The following is a 21,294-nucleotide window of genomic DNA, read 5'->3' as shown; positions in this document are numbered from 1 at the left end:
GCGGCCCCGGGCGCGGGGAGGCGCGGCCGCTCCGCACCGCTCCGCAGCGCAGAGCGCAGCGCAGCGCAGCGCGGGGAGCGCCGAGCGCCGCCGCCGGAGCGGGCGGCCCCAGGTTTGGCTCCCCCCCTCCCGGTCCCGTCCCGTCCCGTTCCATTCCGCGGGGCTCCGTGGGGGCGGCCCCGGGCGCGGGGGCCGCGCCGGGCGGGTGCCCTCCTCTCCTCTCCTCTCCTCTGCTCGCCAGGAATTTCTTAAGGGTGGGTGTAGGTGAGTTTAGCTTGAACGGCGGGCAAGGTGGTTTTTTATTTTTTATTTTTTTAGGGACAATGCCCTTTTTTTTCGTTGTTGTTCGTTTTTAGGCGTTTTGCTTTTCGGTCGCCTGTTTTCCCCGGGAAGTTGCTCCCAACTTTGCGTGAATGTCGTGCCCCCTCCTCGGTTTCGGCTCAGGAGGCAGATGCCCGCAGCGACAGGCGCCGGCTTTAGGGCAGCGCTCGCGGATGCGCCGGCGAAGCGCTGCTTTTGTGTGTCTTTGCGTGTGACGGGTTAGAAATGCCTGTAATCCATTCATCTTTCTGTGCTCGTTAGCCTCCGATCCCCGTAGCTAAAGAAAATGGGCTGCATAGTAACTGGCTCGCTCGAATTACGGTTGCGACTTAGACCAAAACCGAGTTGTGGGGTTTGGGGTTTTGTTTTTTTCCCCCCCTCGGCGTGGCTCAGACCCTCGGCATTGATCAGACACTGAGAATTTCGTACAAACCAGCCGCTAGCACGCAGGCTGCCTGTCTTCCTCTTTGTTACACACCAGCCTTGTGTTAACATAAAGAAACAATGGATTTTTTTTTTCCCCCCCAAATGCTCGGCATTAAACCAACCCCGCTGTCACTGCAGCTAAGGACAAAATTCCCACCGACTTGCGAGGGACCAGAGGCCGGCAGTGAGCTCTTATGATAGTCTTGCCCTCTAGTTTCCTTTTTATAGGCTTTAGCAATTGGAAAATGAGGGAGCAGCACTAGTGCTTGTGATAAGGTGGATCTCCGTGGCCCATTGATGTGTACTATACACAGGTGCACTGTGTACTCAGATGACGCTGAGACACTGTTCCTAGTCTGTTTATTGCTAGAGCCTTTATTGGACTGTAAAACTTTAAATGTTGCTGCTTAGGACGATGGCAGAAACTTGGGCTCCCCCTCCCCATGCGACAGCCCGTGTTGATGGCCACGGGGAGCTGGCGGCCCCCTGTCACTGCCTGCGTGGTGGATGGGCGTCTTGTTGCATGGAGGGTGCTGTCGCTGGAGCTGGAGAATTGCTTTGGGAGCTTTTTCCCTTTGCTCTCAATTTACGTTACGGTTCGCAAAATGGCCCTTTGGACTGCTTGTTTCTTCCCGGCGTGGCACTTTCATGCATTGCTCTCCCGCGACAGGCTGCTGCTTTGCCGCGCGGCCGGGGGCACCAGCGGGGCCGGTGACCGCCTGGGGAAGGAGCGGGGTCTGTCACTGCCGCTCGTTCCAGTTAAAGCTTTGAGAACTGTGGGTTGCCTTTTGGCTTGCTGGCTTTTCTTTTTTTATTTTTAGTATTTTGGGGGGGTTAGTTTGTTTCAGGTTGGTGGAAAGTCTTTGTTCTGCATGGAATTACATTTTTTGCTCTGCAAAGCAATTAGTCTGAAGTAAACCAAGTAAAAACATGGTCTGAATTTGGGGGAAAGGCAGTATCTGTCCTTTTGAAAACACTGAAGCAAAACTTTCTTCTCCTGCTTCAGACACTTTTTATGAATGTTCTTGATCAAGGTGAAGCTGCGCTTTTTAGAAGAGAAAAACTTTCATCGGAAGATTTTAGCTCATTCTGCCATAATCCTGCCTTGCTTTTGTGCAGAAGCTCAGAGTGGCATTCCTCGTTTTTGCATTTTTTTATGTGATCCTAAGGAAATGAGGCTTATCCAGTCACTCTGTGCATTTGTGTGTGTCGGTCTGTCCTTCAGCTGTAGTGGCCATTGAACCATATTTAATGGAGAGTCTCAGAGTAATGGTTTGTGTGCGGAGGAGAGGCCGTGTCGGTGCTGTCGCCGAGGCTGGGTTATGAGCCATCGGAGCATCCCCTTGGCACAGCCCCGCCTGAAGCCAGGTCTGGAAGATCCCATTGCTCGGGGACTTGCTTTGCTACCTTGGCGCACCAATTAGCTTCCAGGTGACGTTTTTCTCATCACCTTCATCAATCGTGAGTGTTCACAGTGGATGGTTATTTATATTTCCCTGAAATCTGAGGATCCCAATGGCTAATCCTGAATAATCAGCATGAAAATAGGTAATGAGCAAGTTTCTTGCCAAGTGTTTTATTTCACAACTATTGCTTCAGCACCAGGGAGCAAAAGCGTAATTCAGCCTTCAGAGGACTCGCACTGCCGCTGTCGTGTGCCGCGAATATTTGTTATCTTGCCAACCTCAACTCTTGCTGTGAAGCACCTGAGAGCAAACTTCTCGCCACATTAATTAGCGATAATTATGACCTTCACATTGCCGCCTCAGCCCCACCTCTGACCCCAGGTTTTGTATTGAAATAGGTGGGACAGTATGTGCAAAACTATTCTTTTTGACATCAGCTGGTGTATGTAATCTGTGTTTAAAGTGCAGTTCTAGGACAACTCCAGTTCATACAGCTTAAGGTGTTGCCCAAGAGATGACATTAGCACAAATCTGTCATTGGTAGCATGCGACTTCAGCAAGGTATGGTAAAAGGAGAAAGAAAAGCCAAGGGGGGAAGAGAGCCTCTGTCTCTCACCTCCTCTCTGACCACACTCGGGTTTGACACTTAAATACAGTTACTGCTCTGAAGCAGCTCCATTTAAGGATCTTGAGCATTTGGCGTATACTTGTTCAAATTCATAAATTCATTCTGGTTTTACTGTTTTACTCGGCAAAACCTGAAAGCAGAAGTCTTGGCAAGTGGCATACGCTGAAACTGCTAACAGGTGTCTGTGGGTACACTTGGGCTTAACCAGCAGCTGATGCGTTTCTGGCGTATGCGCGAACCTCTAACAAAAAAAACTCGTGCTAAAATTTCCCCTCGGGATATTCAAACTGTGCTTCTGGTGGTAACGTGTTTTACTAGTGGTGCCGTTCTGCTTCCTGACGGTGTTTCCAGGGTTGTCTCTGCTTTGATTCTCGCGGAAGTCGGTGGAGTTTGGTTTGTCGGTCTGCCGCAGCATTCGGCTACGTTTTTCCCAGATTTTGGTGAAAGCTGAATGAGCTCTCTGCCGTTTGCGTAAGATGGTTACCCGTTACAGCCAGGCAAAAAAAAGGAAACACGAGTGTTGGAAATTTCACACAGTTGAGATTTCTTACACCTGGAGGGCATATACTTTTTTATCATCTTCCAATTATAGTCCATTAAATTTTTCCACTGATTATAATGTTAAACGCTTCCAAACAATCTTACTATGCTCAGTAGCCTTTTAAAGCATGAAAGGCATTTTTTTACAACTGCTTGCTCTATAAATGAATGGCACAGCCAATTGAGCCTTGTTGCCTATGGCTTTCTCTCTTGTGGTTGATCTGTGTGGTTTCCCAGGTGTCCCATATCGGTTTGTCTCATGCCGCAGTCTCTTGCTCAGCAGGGCTTTCATAGGGTATCTCCTCCCCAGCTGCCTAAATACAAAGCTTGTAAGGACCTGATATCTTTGAGATTACCCTCCTCCTAAATTTAGGTTTAGCTGGCCAGCAGGTTCAGTAGGGAGGACGGACTGATGTGCAGCACGGTTGCATCAGCCTCATTGAGGGGAAAAAAGGGCTGAAAACTGGGAAGTTTCAAAAACACTAACTGTGTGCAAAAAATAAAGAAAATAAAGAGGCCATTTAAAAAAAATAGAGCAAACTTCTGTGCACTCTATTAATGATATTTAATGTTCAGGCAACTCTAATTAAGCTTCTCATCCATTAGTCCACACCAACTCACTGGGGACTCTGTTTGTACCGGTGTTTCAGCCTGCCTGTCACCAGACTCGGCAGGACGGTGGGGCTTGGTGTGTCATTTGGAGGGCTCTCTCCACAGCCAGAAAGGCAAGTATTTTCTGTTGAAATGAACATTTAGAGTTTCTTCCCCCCACCCCGGCAAAAATTATTGGGGACGGGTGCTTAGGGTAGTGAGATGTTTGGGCTCTCCAGTTTGGTGTGAGCTGTTCTTCAGGTTTCCGCTGTCTCGGCTCTCAAAGCAGACCTCCAGCCGTGACGCTAAATAGACATCTCCGTTAGCTCAGCTAGAGCATTTTCAGGCCCTGCTAAAGTGGGAGAGGGGGACGGAAAGGAGCAGCCGGCCTGGTAACCTCCCCGTGGCGTTGCTCCTCCTGGGGGACAGCGGATGATGCCTGGGGGCTATTTTGCATCCTTCCCAATTCCCTTTTTCTGGAGCAAGTGAAAATGCTACTGCTTTTGGAAGATGCATCTGGTGGAAGTACAAAGGTAATCGTGTCTCAGAGCAGACAGGGCTAGGATATTACTTCTTAAATCAAACCAACAAAACAGAAATGATGTGTGAATTATGTTTCATTCTTGTCCTTCTATAGGCTAGACTGCTGTTTTCTGTCGCTGACAGTTCTTGTACCCTAAACAAAGATTTATTAAAACACAAGTGAGTGAGAGCTGTGTATGTTGGTCGCTATTTGTGCACCTGGAGCCACTACGACTGTGGGCCCACTGCGCTGGGGGGCTATAAGGACATGCAGTGAGATGCCATCACTGCCCCAGAGGAGCCTGCGGCATTGGGCACGCCAACGCTGTTTGCGCACACGCGCTTGTGCAGAAGTGAAGATAGCCACAGCGTGCCAGAGGAGACCAAAATGGCCTGCTCGGGTCAAACAGTGATGGGGTGGTAGGGCCAACACTGAATCCAAGCTCCCAGGCCACCGCTCTGGTCGCCCCGGTGTCCCAGGGCTGGGAGTCTTGATTCTGCTGAACAAAGATGCGGCTCCAAAAATAGATTAAGCCAAAGATCTGAGATACCAAAAATAGCTTTACAGATTTTTCCTTTTTCTGACTTGTGTTTTAGATTTATTGTTCTCTGCTGGAGGCAGTTGAAAAGCGAAAGAGCATACTGCAGCTAAAGGCAAGGGTATAGTGAAAATACATATCCAGTCACCTCTGATGAAAGAAAACTACCACAAAACTCTACGTGTCTCTGAAATCATTGTAGAAACATACAGTAATCCAAAATAACGAGGTAAATAAAAATGTGCAATGTCACTAAAATCCACCCTTACCAAAGGTTTCATTGTTTTCATGGCAATTAAGGTACCCCAGAAAGGGAGCATGGGGAAATCACTGGTGACAAAGGGGAGGACAAAAGAAATGACAACGAACAAAAACTGGAACAAACAAATGCCGTAAGAATTATCCTGTTGATAGCTGCTGTAAAGCTTTTATTGCTACATGCTCTGCTACACATGAATAATTCATCCATCCCAAACTGTTGGCAATAGGTCTGTGCAGTGTCTCTTCGTCTAGGCTGTTTAAACGGTACCTGTTAACTCTACCAGCCCTGTCCGGGCAGCGCCGAGCTCTGCGGCGTGCAGTGCCACTGACGCTGTTGCATGTAGCGTAAATACGATGCTATTGCGTTCTTAGTTCCTTGTTGTATATCGAGGCTCTGTCAGATGAGAAGAGAGCCAGGGAGAGGAAACTGAGGTGGTCTTTTAAGTGATGATAATAATAGTACCAAGTTAAAACTTAATATTTGTCTGCTTGAATTCTGCATAGGAATCTTCTTATTGCTAAGTCGAACGCCAGGTTTCCCACCTCCCTGTGTGTTCGGCATAGGCGTAGAGGACAGAGCTAATTACTTGTGCCGGAGCTATTTTGGGTGCCGAGCGGCACGTGGACCTGGAGGTCAGGAGGCACGAGGGCTCTAATCCCAGCTCTGCTGCTCTCCCAGCCACCGCCGGTCAGTTATTTAACCTCTGCGTGCTCCTACTTCCCTCTGTATAAAGAGAGGGATTATGATAATAGCTTTTAAAAAGTTAGATTTTTTTTTTTCTTTCTTTAAGGTGCAGTACGATATGGTCTAAGAGGTCACTATCCCCATCTGCAATTTAAGACGGGCAGCTGAAGAGACTCGGTCCTTCCCAGGAGGTGTCGAGAGTTTGCAGGATTATGAAAACAGTGCTTAAAGCCTTACTGGGCTGTTTGTGCCACACAAATAACTACGTTAAAAAGATTTTTTCATGAATCTGTTACTATTCACGAAAGGATCCTTAGAAACAACTGAAAGCTGTGTAAATGAGATAAGGTTCAAAAGGGTTAGTGCTGAACTCTTTATGAAATGTACGTAAAAAGTCAAAATACTTAAATGTTTTATTTTTTAAGCCAAATCCTGCCTTATCTTTAGAAGCCTAGTTTTGCATCTATTAAGCTGACATGGGACTTTTGCCTCTACCTTAAGTGTAAAGGTCCTAAAAGTAATAGATTTGCTGCCATTCTGCTTAGACTCTGCAGGGTACTGGTTTTATGTTTTACAGAAAAGGGTAATTTTCTAGGTTGAAGAAATAGGAAAGATTTGGGGAGAGCAAGGTGAGTGCAAAATAAATGCACCCTTAGCTGTGCATCTAAATGCACCCTTAGCTGTGCATCTGTGCCAGGTGTCGGAGCGTTCGGGAAAGAATATTGTTGTGCTGCTTTTTCACTCTCAGTTGCACACTGAACGCCTCTTTGTCAAATAGCAACATTTCTTCCTATTTGTGCCTCGCTCGCTTTGTGTAAATTGTGGCCTTTGTCACTGAAAATAAATCAAAGGGCAGAAAAAAATGTGGCTGAGCTGGAGCTGAGACCAAAGTGTTAATGAATTTGGAAGAAAACCACCTAAACCCAACCCCCCCTTTTTTTTTCCCCAGGGAGACAGATTCCTTCGCTATGTCATGAGTAAGAGCCTACTCTAAATACTAGTAAAGGCAATGGAGAAAAATGACTTTTTGGAAGGCTTTTGGCAGTATGACATTACCCTGCCAACAGAATATATACACCAAGGTTATGTGGCTGCTTATTTGGGGTGTCTCTTGTCGTGGGTGTTTTTCGTACTCCATGGCCGTGCAGGGCCCAATCGGTTTCCTTGGGGCTGCGGAGTGAGAAATCCTTCACCCCTACAGCCACCGAAGTGGCTTATTTATTATCTGTCACTCCGGCCACATGAGGTAGTTGTTTCAGGCTGTGGAAGAAGGGAGCAATTTAAAAGAGGGCAAAGCATCACTGTTTATCATGAGTAGGGCGTTTATCTGAGGAAGGTGGGTGTCTTTTACCCTGTCTTTGGTGAAGCTTGCTGTATTTGAGGGTGATGAGGGAAATGAAGAATAGCAAAACTGTCTTCAACGCCCAGCCCGGAAAAGTTAATGCTGGCTGTGGGGGAAGCAGCCGGAAAGCCCAGGGGCAGTTTGCTGTGGCTGTGAGGGGCTGAGGACAGAGGCAGGGCATGGTTTGTAAACAGAAATAACTACGTTTTTGTTGGAGTGGTAGAATTGCAAAAGCTAAGCGAGGTTGGGGTACACAAGCTCCTCTGCAGGTCAGAAATACAAGCTAAATGCCGACTGGGAGCAGTTGCTCAAAGTTTGCTTAGGCAGATCGGCTAACACCTTTCTGAAAGGGGATGCTAGGTGCTCCTGGGGTGTCGGAGAGGGGTGTTCATGGGGGAGGAAGTGTGGCAGCAGGGGAAGGAGGAGAAGTTGTTGTCTGCAGAGCACGGTGCTATTAGCGTGGTGGCTGGTTAGGAGACGGCGCCCGACCGCCATCCAGGCCACGGTGTGTGCCGGCAAGGTTTTGGGAAGGTACGTGGCCTGGGATTTTATGTTGGAAACAAATAACAAGCCAGCAGATAAGCTAGCGCACTACTGGGAAGTGCTCCAGTGCTCAGAAAGTGGCTATAAGCTCAGCTGTAGTCTGCTTTAGGAAATCTCTGTGGGTACACCCATGTTTTATGCAGGAGCTCGAAATGATGCAGCCTAAAGCCTGGGAATCTGTTATATCTTCTCAGTGTGTGAAATGTATGTCCCATAACAATGTGTTGAGAGAGGCCTCACTGCCAAAATAGTTTGGTTGTCTGCCAAGGTGACTGCAGGTGATGATTGCCTTTTCAGTTCTTGCTCTCTGTTCTGTCATTTTTAGAACAATAAATTAAGGATAAAACATAAATGGAAAAGCAAACAAGTTAGAAAAATCCTGTGCGTGGATGTCTGTAATTGTCTTCTTGTGGTTCAATGGAAAGGAGAGCCTCGTCATGCTGGAAGTGAGGGTTTGGGTTATCCCCAATAGCTGTCATGCCAAAACTGCATCTTGATGACAGTGCTTAGCTTTGAGCAGGTGGTGTAACACATATCCTAAAGACCACTCTGGGAAACTGCATGCAAAACCAGGTGTCTTGTATGCCATGGAGGATTCATTCTTAGAAACCAGACGGGACACGAGGAAAGCTTCATTCGAACAGGGGTGTTGGTAGGATAGTAGAGTCCTGGTCCTGTTAGGGAAGGGAACTGCTTTATGAGGGCAAAAAATATCACCTTTGAAACACAAGTGTCCCTCATTTGTTCAGAGTATTGAGAGGTGATACTGAAATCGCTTCTTTTGATGTGCAGACCATGCTATCCATCCTGCATGTGTGCTTTCCTTGCCCTCTCTCTCTGAGAATCCGTTCTTAGAGCTGTCAAAATTCACAGGGAAAGCAAGTAGGGCTTTTTCAAGTACTCATGAAGCGCAGTGAATGAGGTAAAAAACAGTGCAGAGCATTGCCAACTGAAAAGTAACTTAAATCTCTTAATAGACTGACATTAGGTCCCCCCCACACCCCATTTTGGAGAGAGGATTGTGAAATATGCCGCACGTCAGCAGGGCTTCTTCCTTTCTGAGAAACAGGTTTGCTATAATAAAGTCAAGTTAAGGCCAGTGCTTCCTTTTTGGGGACAATCCAGTCTGATTTGGACACTACCACTGCAACAAACACGTTACACGCAGTTCCAGGCAAGAAGCCTGCCATCAGTGTGGCTGTTGCATAGGTAAGGAGGAAATAGCTCAACGAGGTCGTCATTCCCGAGCTGGACTGGCGTGCGTGTGTCAGCGACTGTCAAAACACAGGAGGGTACTTTCTAGGCTATAAGAACCAAGTGGGTCAGGTTTCAGTCTTAATTTCTGCTCACTTTGGCTGCTCCGAAATAGGGGAATTCAGAAAGTGAGTCTGGAGAGGGCAGGATGTCCAAAGCTATCGTGAGGCACCGCACTGGGTAAGCAGGGCACGGGGACTAGAGAGGAGCTGTCCTAGAGCTCTCATTTTTTTTGTTTCCTTCACAACATATACATGTTCAGCTCTGATAAATTCTGTCTGTGATTACCAGCAGCTTCCCCACAGTGCTGTTGAGGAGAGGGTGGTAGAGCAAGCACCTCCCATGCTTCCCGGGGAAGTTGAGGGGGGGGCAGTTGCCCTCCAGGGCAGTGAAAACCCCTGGCACAGATTTGTACAGGGTATGAGTTGTTCCTTCAGCCTGAGAGCATTTTCCCGAGCTGTAATAACTCATGATTTTTACAGCTCCTGATCATCCCTTGTACGTTGGTCAAGATGTTGGCAGCCGCCTTTGGAAACGCAATGATCTGCCTTCCACAATGAAAGAGCGTGTGTGTTTCTTCTGGTACCAGAGTTCATCTCATGGGGTGGCAAAACCAATGCTTTGTCCCTTTAGACTTCACAGAAAGGACTGTGAGGAAGAAGTATATTGTGATTGGTGCTGTTGGCATACATGTGTGCATATACATTAGTGCATATGTGCTTCCCTCTCCCCCTCCATGCAGTCATACCCTGCAGCCCTCAGCGAGGACACGGGGCAAACCACCAGGAGTCTGGACTGGAGGTCCTTCATCTGAGAGCGCCAGGATTTAAAGCCTGCTCCTGAGTTCATGCAAGTCAGTGAGAGTCTTTTCACCGACTTCAGGTGGATTCTTAGCCTTTCAAGAGTAGGATTAAGAGGTAGTTGGGCTCAGGCAGGCTCACGTTCGTGAAGTGTTTCTGCTTGAAGAAGCGCTTTGACTTTTTCCTCAGCATCTGGATGCTACTTGTGAGAGAACTCCCCCCCCCCCCATTACATTTGCCATTTGCATTCTAACACATATCTGTCTTCCTGTTTGCTTTGCTCTTTGGCATATCTGTCTTACTGGTATAACAGTGTCTTGCTGTTATGTTTCTGCTTCAATTTCCAATTACATGTAAGAAGGAAAAATACTCAGCTGTCCTGATTTAGCTAGAAATTAAACTGCAACTATTTTTCATGTACTTAATGGGAAAAGTGGTGATAATTGCTAACTAATGCTTTCTGATTTTTTTAAAAAAATATGTGAAATACTGTTGTCAATCAACACAAAGATTGGATAATGTACTATTTCACTGACAAGCTCCCTTTATTAAGTTAGGCATCCACTTTGTTCCAGAAACTTGAGCTATTCAAATTTTGCCTTTTAATGTTTACTCTTTCCATCCTCTCTCAGTGTACTTAAGTAGTCTTAGTATACCTGTGCAGTATAACGCTGCAGGTTTAATAACGTTTGAAGAAAAGAACTTTAAGCTGTGAAAATCATGGTGGTATTTAATTTTTTTCTAGTCATTCGCCCTGTCACTCGGCAATACAGCTACCTGCCCTTGTTATTCCTTGTTTACTGGCAAAATATGTTAGCTTCCTCATTACTTCCTCGCTAACTGGTACGTTCTTGAGCTTTGCATCAAAGAGCTAGTTTTGAAATGTGTTGTTAGATGGAAAGGTGGAGGGTGATTCTCTACATCTTTAGTTGGTCATGATCATAGTTCATTGTTTCTGGGAGAGCAAATGGTTACCTCTTGGCTTTTCTCTAGTAATAAGGTTGTATTCTCTACATCTGTGGATTAAAACTCAGTGGTGCCTTTGGCTGAGAAGATGTATCAAAAGGTTAATGGCAATAACTAGACTTGCCAGCACCAGATTTAAAGCCTTGAGTCAAGCTCTAAAATATGAAGAGCCTGCCTTTATTATGAGCATTTTAAAGTCAGACAAGGGTGAAGCCTAGAGTTGCGTGAACACTTGTGGTCCTTATGGACCGTTTCTCAAGTTTTTTGCCTATAACTTGGACATAAAATTTAGTTTGAAGGGAAATGAAGAGAAAATTAAGAGAGTAAATTGGAAGCTTTCTTGCAATCCCATGATTCCAGACATGGGTTTTTCAGAGAAACTTTGAAAACACTGAGTTTTATAGTAAGGGCTGAATACTCAGTCGTGCTGAGTAGCATCTCTCCACAGTACTGAATGCTCTTTTCATGATTCTGGATTTAAACTACCATGAAACAGAACTCACCTTACCTCTGGACACCGACAGCGTCACGAGTCAAGCACCACAAATGCACTAAACCCGCGTAAAGCAGAACAGCCTTCCTTCCCAGAATATTCCACCACCTCAAACAAAAAAAGTGTTTGCAGCTTGAAAAGCATTGCTTGACTCGCCACCAAGATCTGGTGTTAGCGCATTTGTGGCAGGATCCTCTGTTCAGGGCAGGCTGGGCCAAGTGAGCAAAACCACTCAGGCTGTGTTCCCATCCTGCTGTGACAGGAGATTCCAGTGCCAGCATCATGAAGGTCCAAGCACCCTATGGATTTAGACGTAAGTAACACTAAAAATTGCCATGATGTCACAGCAAAGCATTACCATCATCAAGGCAAATGAAGAGAAAAATAATAATATGGAAATAACAAACTATCTTGGCCTGCAGATAAATCAAAGCTTAGCCCTTGATCTCCCACTGCTCACTAGCCCAGAACATAAATCCAAGGGTTTATCATTAAGCTTAACGGCTCATAAAGTCTGGGCTATTTCGGAGGTAGTTCCAGAGATTTGCAGCCCAGGCAGAGCCTCTAAGCCGCTGTGCCTTGTATAACTAGGTAAATAGCAAGCTTCAAATAATACTATAAAGCTATCAAATGTAATAACTAACGCAACCAGGCAAGTGTTGACGAAGTGGAGCCTCGCTGATGTCAAAGCTTGCTGATAACTGCTGTAAGAGATCCCGCTTTAGAAAGACCCCTTTAATAATGAATTTTAAGTTCCTTTCACTTTACTTGAAGTCAGGTATGTGCTTTCAGTTGGGTTCATGCTTAACTCTCTCTCTTCTTCTGAACACCATTACTTTCTTCACTGTGGGCCCAAGAGAGCAAACAGCAAAAAACAGAAACAAAGATACAACCTACAGTTCAGTTACTTTATCATTGCAGTTTAAATATTTATGACAGTACTTCACAGCATGCTAGTAAATGCATGATAGCATATTATGTAAAAGAAATAAAATTTTAGAAATAGGAGACTTCACTATTGCACTTTGCTAGTAAATCTTTGCTACCATAGGTGGTGAGGCTGTGTAAAGGCCATGTCTTTTTTTTCCCCATTATTCTATGTAAAGCGTGAATTAGCTGGTTACTGCCATTTGTCATCAGATGTTCTTTAAAATTATGCTGTGTCCCTTGTTCAGGCAAGACTTCCCTTCAGATCAGATTCCTGTAAAAGCTGATGGGAGCTGGGCAAGAGGAAAGACTTCAGTGTTTGACAATGGTTGTGAAATGCCAGGACCTAGGATTTTGAAAGTGAGTAGGTCTTAGACCTGCGCAGAAGAAAGGATTGTAAGGCAACTCCTTCTGTGGGACAAGCAGCCTGGGATTTGAATCATAAGTCTTTTGGATTAATTAACAGTTTACATTCATTTTATGAATATGAATATGCTGGTTTTCCACTTCAGTGACGCCCCCCCCCCCCTCCGTGCAGCTTTCAGATCTGTGAGGAAGAACGTTGTGTTAAACAGTGTGTTCACCCCAAGTCGCAATAGTCTGTGCACTTTGCTAGCAAGAATAAGGATGATGTTGAGGTGCAAATGATTTCCAGTAATATCCAAGTTTTTCTTTTGGTCACAGAAGAGGCTTTTAGACAAGATATGTAACTAAAGTAAACACCAGGCTCAAAGTCTATAGCTAATCCGAATCTTTTGGGGATGTACGAAGCACTGACCATCATTCTCTTCTTTCCTGCTTAACTGCTTTTGGAAATATGCCACCCTGAAGCACTTGAGATGACATGAGATGACTTTGCCCTGAGCAAACTTCCTTGGGAAATAATTATCTCAACCTAAGTGCTCACAGAAGACTTGCCTCAGCATAGCTGCTTCTCAAAACCCAAATCAAGGACTTTAAAAGCTGCAGTGAAATTTCGCTGTATTTAAGGTATAAGCAGGACACCATTCCTGTTCGTTGTTGATTTTTTACGCCATAACCACTACTGTAGTGTCTGCAGAGCTTTCTAGTAGTGCGTTTGGTGACGTGGCTAAGGTAGGTCATGCAGGGTTTGTTCTCTCCACCTCCTCATGGGAGGAGAAGAGTTTGAAGTTTAATTCATCTCTAGAATCACAGAATCATTAAAAGAAAAGGGAGAGAGGGAGGAAAGAGTTGGAAGGGACCTCTGGAGGTCATCTAGTCCAACCTGCTGCCCAGAACAGCGCTAATTTCAAGGTTGGATCCGGCTGCTCAGGGCTTTGTCAGTCAAGTGCTGAAACCTTCCAAGGCTGGAGATGCCACAGCATCTCCAGGCGCCCGTCCCAGAGCTTCCCCGCTCTCACTGGGGAGAGGTTTCCTGCCATGTCCAGCTGAAGCTGCCCTGTGTGCAGCCCACGACTGCTGCTGTCTGTCCTTTTGCTGCACGCCTCTGAGAAGAGTTTGGCTCTGTCTTTTCTCTAAATTTAGGTAGTGAGAGACTATAAATAGATCACACTTAAATCTTTTCTTTTCCAGGCTAGGGAAACCTAGTTCCTTCAACTTCTACTTTGGGTGCATGCTCCAGCCCCTTGCCATTGTAGTGGCACCCCAACAGTCTCTCTTCATTTTGTCTCCTGTAGTAGGGGCACATTACTCCAGATGTGTCCTCAGAGCTATCTGGTAGAAGGGAATAATCACTTTCCCTGCCTTGCTGGCTAAACGCCTGGTAATGGAGCCCCATATGCAGCTTGGGGTGTGAGCCTTTATAGAGAAAGGATGAATTTGGGGAGCTATTGTACATGTGTGAGAGCAAAAGTAGCTTTAAGTTTCTGTTTGTAAAGCAGAAATTTGAAGAACATTCCTTGGATCAGAAGCTGATGAGGTTTGCGATAGTTATGCTTTCAGACACATCATATGAATAATGATGATCGCTGAGGATGGCAGCTGTTTGCCAGACACATTGCATTCTACAGCCCTATTCCTGCTTGTGCAACTGCCAAACTTTAATTATTTGTGGTGAAATTCACCAAATTCTGCCTTAGATTTGACTGTATTGGGTAAAATTTCTGCCAGGGTGTTCACTTGTTTCCTAGAATGAGATGAGGGAGAAACATTTACCCATTGTAAATTTTAGTAATTTTGAAAAGAAACTGTAGCACCTTCATGCTTTGAAGTAGGGATTTGAAATCTGGCTTGGAAGAACCAGTATCTAAGTAGAAATTGTCAGTAAAATCTGTATGGTCCCAGACTTCAGTCCAAGGACTAACTGGTTTATTGATTCCTCCAACTATTTTAGCATAAAGAGTCAAATGGAATTAAATTGGATTACTGTACTTAAACTGAGATGTCTACTCTAGTAACTCACTGAATCAAGGTGGGATTTCTCCCTTTCTCCTATGTCTTAAAGACAGGCATGGGAAATCTGTGATTAGTTGTATTTAAGATTTTCCTAAAACTTAGAGTTAAAGAAAAAGTTAAAGATGATTTGTACTTGGCTGAAGAATGCTATTCTCTGTCACGATGGCTTTCCTAGCAGTACAGTGTGTACTCTGGAAGGCACTTTGGTGCGAATCTATGCCAATAAAACCCAGCTTTGGAACCGTATCATGTGGATAGATGAGAAAAGAAGCTGCTAACATGAGCAATAAAGCAACTTAAAGCAGGCCTGCAATGACACATGTGCTGCAGTTTATAGAGGTTGAGTGCTGTGCAGGAATTCTTCCATACGGTCATGGAGGGGTTAAATGTACAGGATGTACCAGATGATTCATCAAATGTGCACTATGCATGTTTACAAAAAACAGTTGCTTGATAATCTAGACTATTATCTTCGTCTTTACCAAAGACACGTTAAGGATGCCAAGTAGGAAAGTGAGACGTGCCAAAATCAAGAAATGACAGTTGAAGTTGCCTGTGCAACTTTAATTTTGAGTCTTTGTATATACAGACATCTGTAATCGTGTGTGCTGTTTTATGCAAAAAATTCAAGGTGGGGCAGCAATTGTTTCATATACTATATTTTGGTATCTGCTGGTGGGAGTTTTTCTGGACCCCCGCACGGTGCCGAGCAGTGCCCCTTCCAGCATGAAGCTTGCCCACGCGATGAGGCGACAGCAAGCGAGCGCCGCAGAGCTGCTGTTGCTTGGACTTGGGCTGGTCATTTTGTTAGTGATGGATTAGCACTTTGGGTACGCTTGGTGCTTTACCTCTCCTCTTAACCCCAGTGTCTCTGACCTGTAAAGCTTCAGTTTTAATGCCATAATTCTAGAAATACTTTTTCCTTACTTTATTTTCTTGAATTTCAGACATCAGTATGCCACCGGACTGCTGTCTTTTGCAGTGATGTGGGATCAGGGCCTGAAAGTCTCTTTGTGTGGTTTGAGAAAGGGAGGAGAGTGGATGCAATTTGATTTTAAAAAAAATAGTGAGAGTTTGGTTCCATGGGCTGAAGCAGATCAGTTTGAACGCTGTAGCAAGATGCCGCTTGGTCTCAGCCCCCTTTTAAAATGGGTGCAGCCATTCCAGGACTTTGCTCTCTCCCTCTTTAATTTCTCTTTTATGAGAAATCATTGAGTGTTTCTGAGTTCTGCTGCTTTATATAGGCTCTGTTTCCTCCTCCTGTCACCACTCACTCACTGTTCTCCCCTGTTACTAAAATCTCCTCTCCCCAATGCATCATCTCTTTGTCTGTGGACAAAGAGATCATCCTCATCATCATCCTCGGTCTAAAATCAAAGCAGAAGACACTTGAAGGAAAAGAAACAACCTTGAATCCCCATTAAGTTTTCAAATGGCTGGAAGTTGTTTCTCAAAGGCAGAGGGCATGAGTCTCTTGGGTCTCTTCTGCTTCTTGCTTCCTCCACGCATCTTAATGCAGTGCCTTCCCCCTGCTTCTCATTGCCAGCGTTAGCTCTGGTTGCATTAGCAGATGAAAGGCACGGGGGAGTACCTCAGTGTATAGATATGAATTGCAAAATTCTTTTAATAAGGGTGATAGTTGGCATTCTGGAATATGGCAGCTTTCACAGGGAAAGGAATTGGAGGGCAAGCAGTTCTGGAAAGATAGGTGAGACAGAGGACATGCATGATGACAAAGCTCATCTAAATTGTCTGGTAAGAAATAGTTCTCTGGATTACTGTAGCAACCAAGTCCTGATATTCCATTTAATTGGTACAAAGGTGCTCAGAATAGTATGAATAGCTCTTATGGGAACTGAATGCTGAGACCAAGAGGTGGCATCTGTTCAGCCAGCTGTGATGGTGTAAATGGCATGGCATTTGGGTTCCTTTGAAATAATTCGTTAATTTTACTGTACAATTTAAGGCTGCCTTCCAAACTTTTTCACTGAATTTTAGAAGTGCAAATGGGGTTCCAGAAAGTGTTTTCACAGGTATTAGAGTTATATCTTAGAGATTTCTAGCTGATGCAAAGGGAGACATATTTAAAAACAATTTCTAGAGTGTTGGCAAGTGATCAATCTGTGCTATGCCTTCAGAGATGGGATAAAGCAAACAAAAATACTCAGTTTTAGGCCAGATAGATATTTTAAGTGAGTTGGCAAATTCCTTTTAATGTAAGTTGGGTTTGATCACTGGTGTTGATTGTACTGAAGGCCTCTAGTTCTGATGTGGTGTTTGGTGTTGATAAATTTATTTATTTTCCTACTTTTCGTTTCACAAAGACGTGCATACTGGTAGAGATTTAAAATTGCATCACAAGGAAGAAACAAAAGAATGGGGACAAATTGAGTGGATGCTGCCAGATTATTTTCTCCTTCTTATTTTAACTGATAAACTTACAACTTTGAATAGGAACGTTCAAAATTGTCTTTGTGATTGACCATCTTTCTATCTAGTTTAAAATCATTCAGCTTTACAAGAGACAGGTATGCTCCAAACTAACAAATGAAAAGACATGACAACAGCAGAAAAACTGATTATTCATGCAATCTTTCTTACATAAAATAGCTAACTAATCTCTCTGTTTCAGTTCCTGAGTGCTATTACAAATATCATCCTGAAACATAACTTAATTCTCAGTATGCTGGCAGCTTACTTCTCATCCCTGATTGCTTTCTGTTGTCACAGTGATAGTTTTTCATTTCAGAAATTTTCTCTTTTGTCACTCTAGTTATTCTTGCATTCACTGCAGTTTTCATCCTCCTCTTCCTCTGTGGCCAGTGAAAGTGAGGTGCAAGGAATGAGATTTGTGCTCACTCTAGTCTCCGGCTTAGAAAATTAGGGAAACCTCCAGAATATCTGGTCTTCTGTTGCTGTGGCCATCACCTTTGACGCTGTCAAGTCTGAGGTTCTGGTGGAGTGTACCTGTTGATGGATGTTGTCAGAGAGGGAGGTATGTTTGCAGGTATTTTGGTTTATTCGCATGGAGGTGTTTGACTTATCCTGGTCCAAAAAATGAGGAATGAGGGGAGAGCATCTACTAATATTTTTCTTATTAAAAACAAAAAAAATTCTTAGTTTTTCAATTTTGATTTAAGTTTCACAAGTAGCTGTAATTAGTGCAGTGTCATGCTTGAAAACTTTTTATGAGTGAAAGGACATGCATCTTGCATGTAAAGACAAGAATGTATTCTTAGTGTAATTGAAGTCCTAACAGTCTAACAAAATTACTATTAGTCCCACTCTAGTTATTACAGAAAAAAAAAAATAGTTAATTAAAAGACTATTACTGTACATAGAAAGTTAAGGTTGCTCTCCCTGCTGTGTGTTAGTTTGCAGTTCTCAATGTTGAATTTCTTTTGCTGTTTTGCTAATTTTTTTTTAACTGAGAAGCAAGCATTTAATGATATTTAAAAATCTGGATGCTACAGCCATTAAGATACTTGTCCAGTCAACATGGAAGCAGTAATATTTTTCCATTATTATTGGCTATGAAAGAAGAATAGAAAAGCTAGAAGTTCAGACCACTGTCCTGGCACAAGTGGTCATGCTAACATATTATTGCCATGGTCTCTGGAGTTAGGTATGGCATTTCAAACCACTGGGGTTTTGTTGATACCCTTAACTCACCTACTAAGTTTTGAACTTTCTTTAATATACAGGAATGAAAAAGCAGAAACAGTGTTGTATAATTTGCACTGTGGTATTAACTGTTTCCCCTGAGTTCTTTCTTCCACTTACAAAAGTTGTGTAGTATCCATTTATCCATGACTTGTGTCAGTATGCTGCTTTTCAGTAACCCTGGTCATCATCTGGTTTTTGGATAGTCTAACATCTGTCTAAAAGCATGCATTTATTCCATCTTTGTCTGCTTTTCTATTTTCGTATACCCCCTCTTCGATGGGAATTATTTATTAAGACTGTTTTTCTGTTTCCTCTATAAACATTATCAATTTCTGACCTTTTTTTGAAATTAGAGAACTTTGTGGTATTCACTCTTAGGGGAAGTGTTATCCTGAGATATCTACCTTTTGGTTCTCTCTCATTCTTGGTCTTAAAATTTCCCCGTAATCTCTTTAATTTTCCAAGCCAGAACCTTGGCTCCAGTTTGTTTAGAGGAGGCCTGTTCTTTCTCGTTAAGGATTGACCTGGTCCAGGAGTTTGAATTTTGCATCAGTTTAAACCCTCTTCCATAACTCTTCCTTCATCTGTGTTTTGAGGCTTTCGCTCTCTATCAGCCTGTGCGAAGTAAAGGAGCACTGCAGAGCATGTTACTTCAGTGTACTTTGGTGTACTTCAGCCAGAAACACATACCAGCCTAAACTTACCCATCGGCCTAAAATTTTGCCTGCAGGATCCTCTCTGTCCATCTAGAGTTGATGTCTGAATAGATTACAGCTACTACCAAGTCCATTCACAATGTTTCCCAGATGTTTGGGAATGCGATGTATTCCAAGGAGTGCAGAAGGCTGTATTTCACCTGAAACTCTGTGCATGGCTGAATTGTTTAAGAGAATCGTCTTAGATCTGGAAGATTTGGGGGAAATTCAGTTGCTTTTTTGCCATTTCATAACCTGGAGGTCATCACTGCCAGATTCTTTCGAGAAAAGCATTTTTTTATTTTACCCAGCATTCATGGTTGGCCAGATGTTGAGGGCCTGGAAGTTTCTGACTATCTGGTAGCTTGGTTATGGTACAAGATGATCGTCTTGAACACTACCACAGCAAGGCTCACCCTGCTAACACTTGTGTGTGGCAGTCGGGCCCTCTCTCCGAGGCATGCGGTAGCCTCCGAGTACACCACACTCACCGTGGGCATTTGGCACCCTGCATGTTGGGGACGTCAGGGGCATTGGTCAGACTTCCCACACCTGCTAGTGGCAACTGTGCGGTGTCTGTTGTTTCTAAGAAATGCTACTGCCTTTCCTTGGCCCCTTCCCATGAGCAAGGGATCTCTTGGGGTGCATATGTCCAGGAGGTCTGATATTTCTCAGCATGCTCATTTGGGACATCTGGACAATCCTGGAGGTGAGCATTGTAGCCATCTTTAATCATGGTGCTAAGTTTAAAAAGGGAGAGAGAAGACATTCAGATGCTAGTGTGTAGCCAAGAAATAATCATAATGCCTGACTACATCTTCTACTGCTTGTTCCAGATTAAGATCATCTGTTCAGAATATATTTAAGCAAATGGAATATTCATAATTCTAGATAAAATTAAGGGGGGGAGATTGTTCCACATTTTGAATGCAAATGTTTAAAACAGATGCAGCCTGCTAGGAAGCATCACATTGAATTGCATGACTTTAAAGGCAGAGGACATCCATTTTAACCAATAAGAATGATTAGGAGTTAAGAGACGTTTTCCCCCCCCACTTTGAAAGTAAATGTATTTCAATTCTTCAATGCAGCTGCCAATTTTGCCTCTCTTTCTGAAGGCCCTTTCCCTTGCTGAAAAGTGATGTAAAAATGTGGGCTGCATGCTAATCCATTTTAAGATGCCAAGCTTCCTTTCCACCCATGTGCAGTTTCCCCGCCACCGCCTCCCAGATAAATGTACGAGCATGCCTTTTATTTTCACACATTACCAGTCCTGAGAGAGCTGTTGGAGGTTCACCATCTTAGCATTACTTTTTCAGGGAACTCAAGTATAAAATTGAAGATTTCGTGTTGTTTGAGAATGGACGTATAAATGTGAGACTAGGAGAAATCTAATGAATAATTCTTCAGTTTTGTTTCTCCAGTATAAACATATAGTAGCTCCTACATTTAAAGATAAGCCAAAAACAAGATCATGTCACTCACTGTACCACTGGAGCTCCCTCAGGTACGATGATGATGGGGCAGCACAGGAGCCTTTAGGGGGACGTTCCTCTTAGCTGCCCTTCGTTGAGGAAGAGCAGGTATTAGTTGTAGTTACTGTTCCAGCCACTACCGCTTCTTTTGGGCTGGAAAATCATCCTGCAGGATGGTGTAACCTGAAGGTGCTGGTGTTCCACTGGTACGGGGGAGGTTAGGTATGCTGAAACTGTTGACACTTGTGGGGGTTTTTTTCCACCAATCTGGCTGTTTTGGTGAGAGAGCTTTTCCTTGTTTCCATGAATGCGTAGCAAGAGGCTGTTGCTTCAGGACCCTTGCCTTCTGCCTTCCCGTTCTTCCAGTGGGTTTGGCAAGGAAGGCACCGTTCCCATTGCTCCGCTTATGGAAGTGATGCCTCTGTGTCTCTATGCCTCTTAGAGAGTTTCAGGCCATGCCGTTGGGAGAAACGGCTGATATGTGAGCCGCTGGACTAGGCAGACCACTGCCACAACAAGTACTTTGGAAAAGCAAAGCATGTGAAGGCCTCCAAGGAGAGAAGGGATGCAGAGGAAGGTGATGAAGGTGAGTGAGAAGGGAAATTGAAACCTGAGGCAGTGAAGGGGAAGAAGAGGAGGTAGTGGGGAGGAGACAGCATGGTGTATGTGTTAGTGACTGGAAATTCAGCCCTAAAAATGCCTCTATTCACTGTGGGACTAGGCAGCACGCCTCTGAAGCTTCAAAGACGAGCAGGAGCGTGAAGCCTTGTGTTGATGAGTGGAGGATGCAGCACAGTTTGTGCAGTGGCAGATGCAAGGGTTTTTTTCCCTAGTAAGT

General features: G+C 44.3%; 1 protein-coding gene across 1 annotated transcript in view; it reads right to left on the bottom strand.

Moving 5' to 3' along the window:
- The window catches only part of LOC112965295 (D-beta-hydroxybutyrate dehydrogenase, mitochondrial-like), an 87,950-nt gene extending 84,754 nt beyond the window's left edge, over positions 1 to 3,196 (bottom strand). Inside the window, exon 1 of the mRNA XM_026064147.1 lies at positions 3,097 to 3,196. Coding sequence (XP_025919932.1) covers positions 3,097 to 3,196 — 100 coding nt within the window. The remainder of the gene's footprint in view (positions 1 to 3,096) is intronic.
- Positions 3,197 to 21,294: the final 18,098 nt, after the last annotated feature.

This window comes from Apteryx rowi, unplaced genomic scaffold (assembly GCF_003343035.1).
Source record: "Apteryx rowi isolate R43461 unplaced genomic scaffold, aptRow1 scaffold_21, whole genome shotgun sequence".
Classification (NCBI taxonomy): domain Eukaryota; kingdom Metazoa; phylum Chordata; class Aves; order Apterygiformes; family Apterygidae; genus Apteryx; species Apteryx rowi.
The sequence above is the reverse complement of the archived record's forward strand: the minus strand, read 5'-3'. Positions and strand labels throughout refer to the sequence as shown.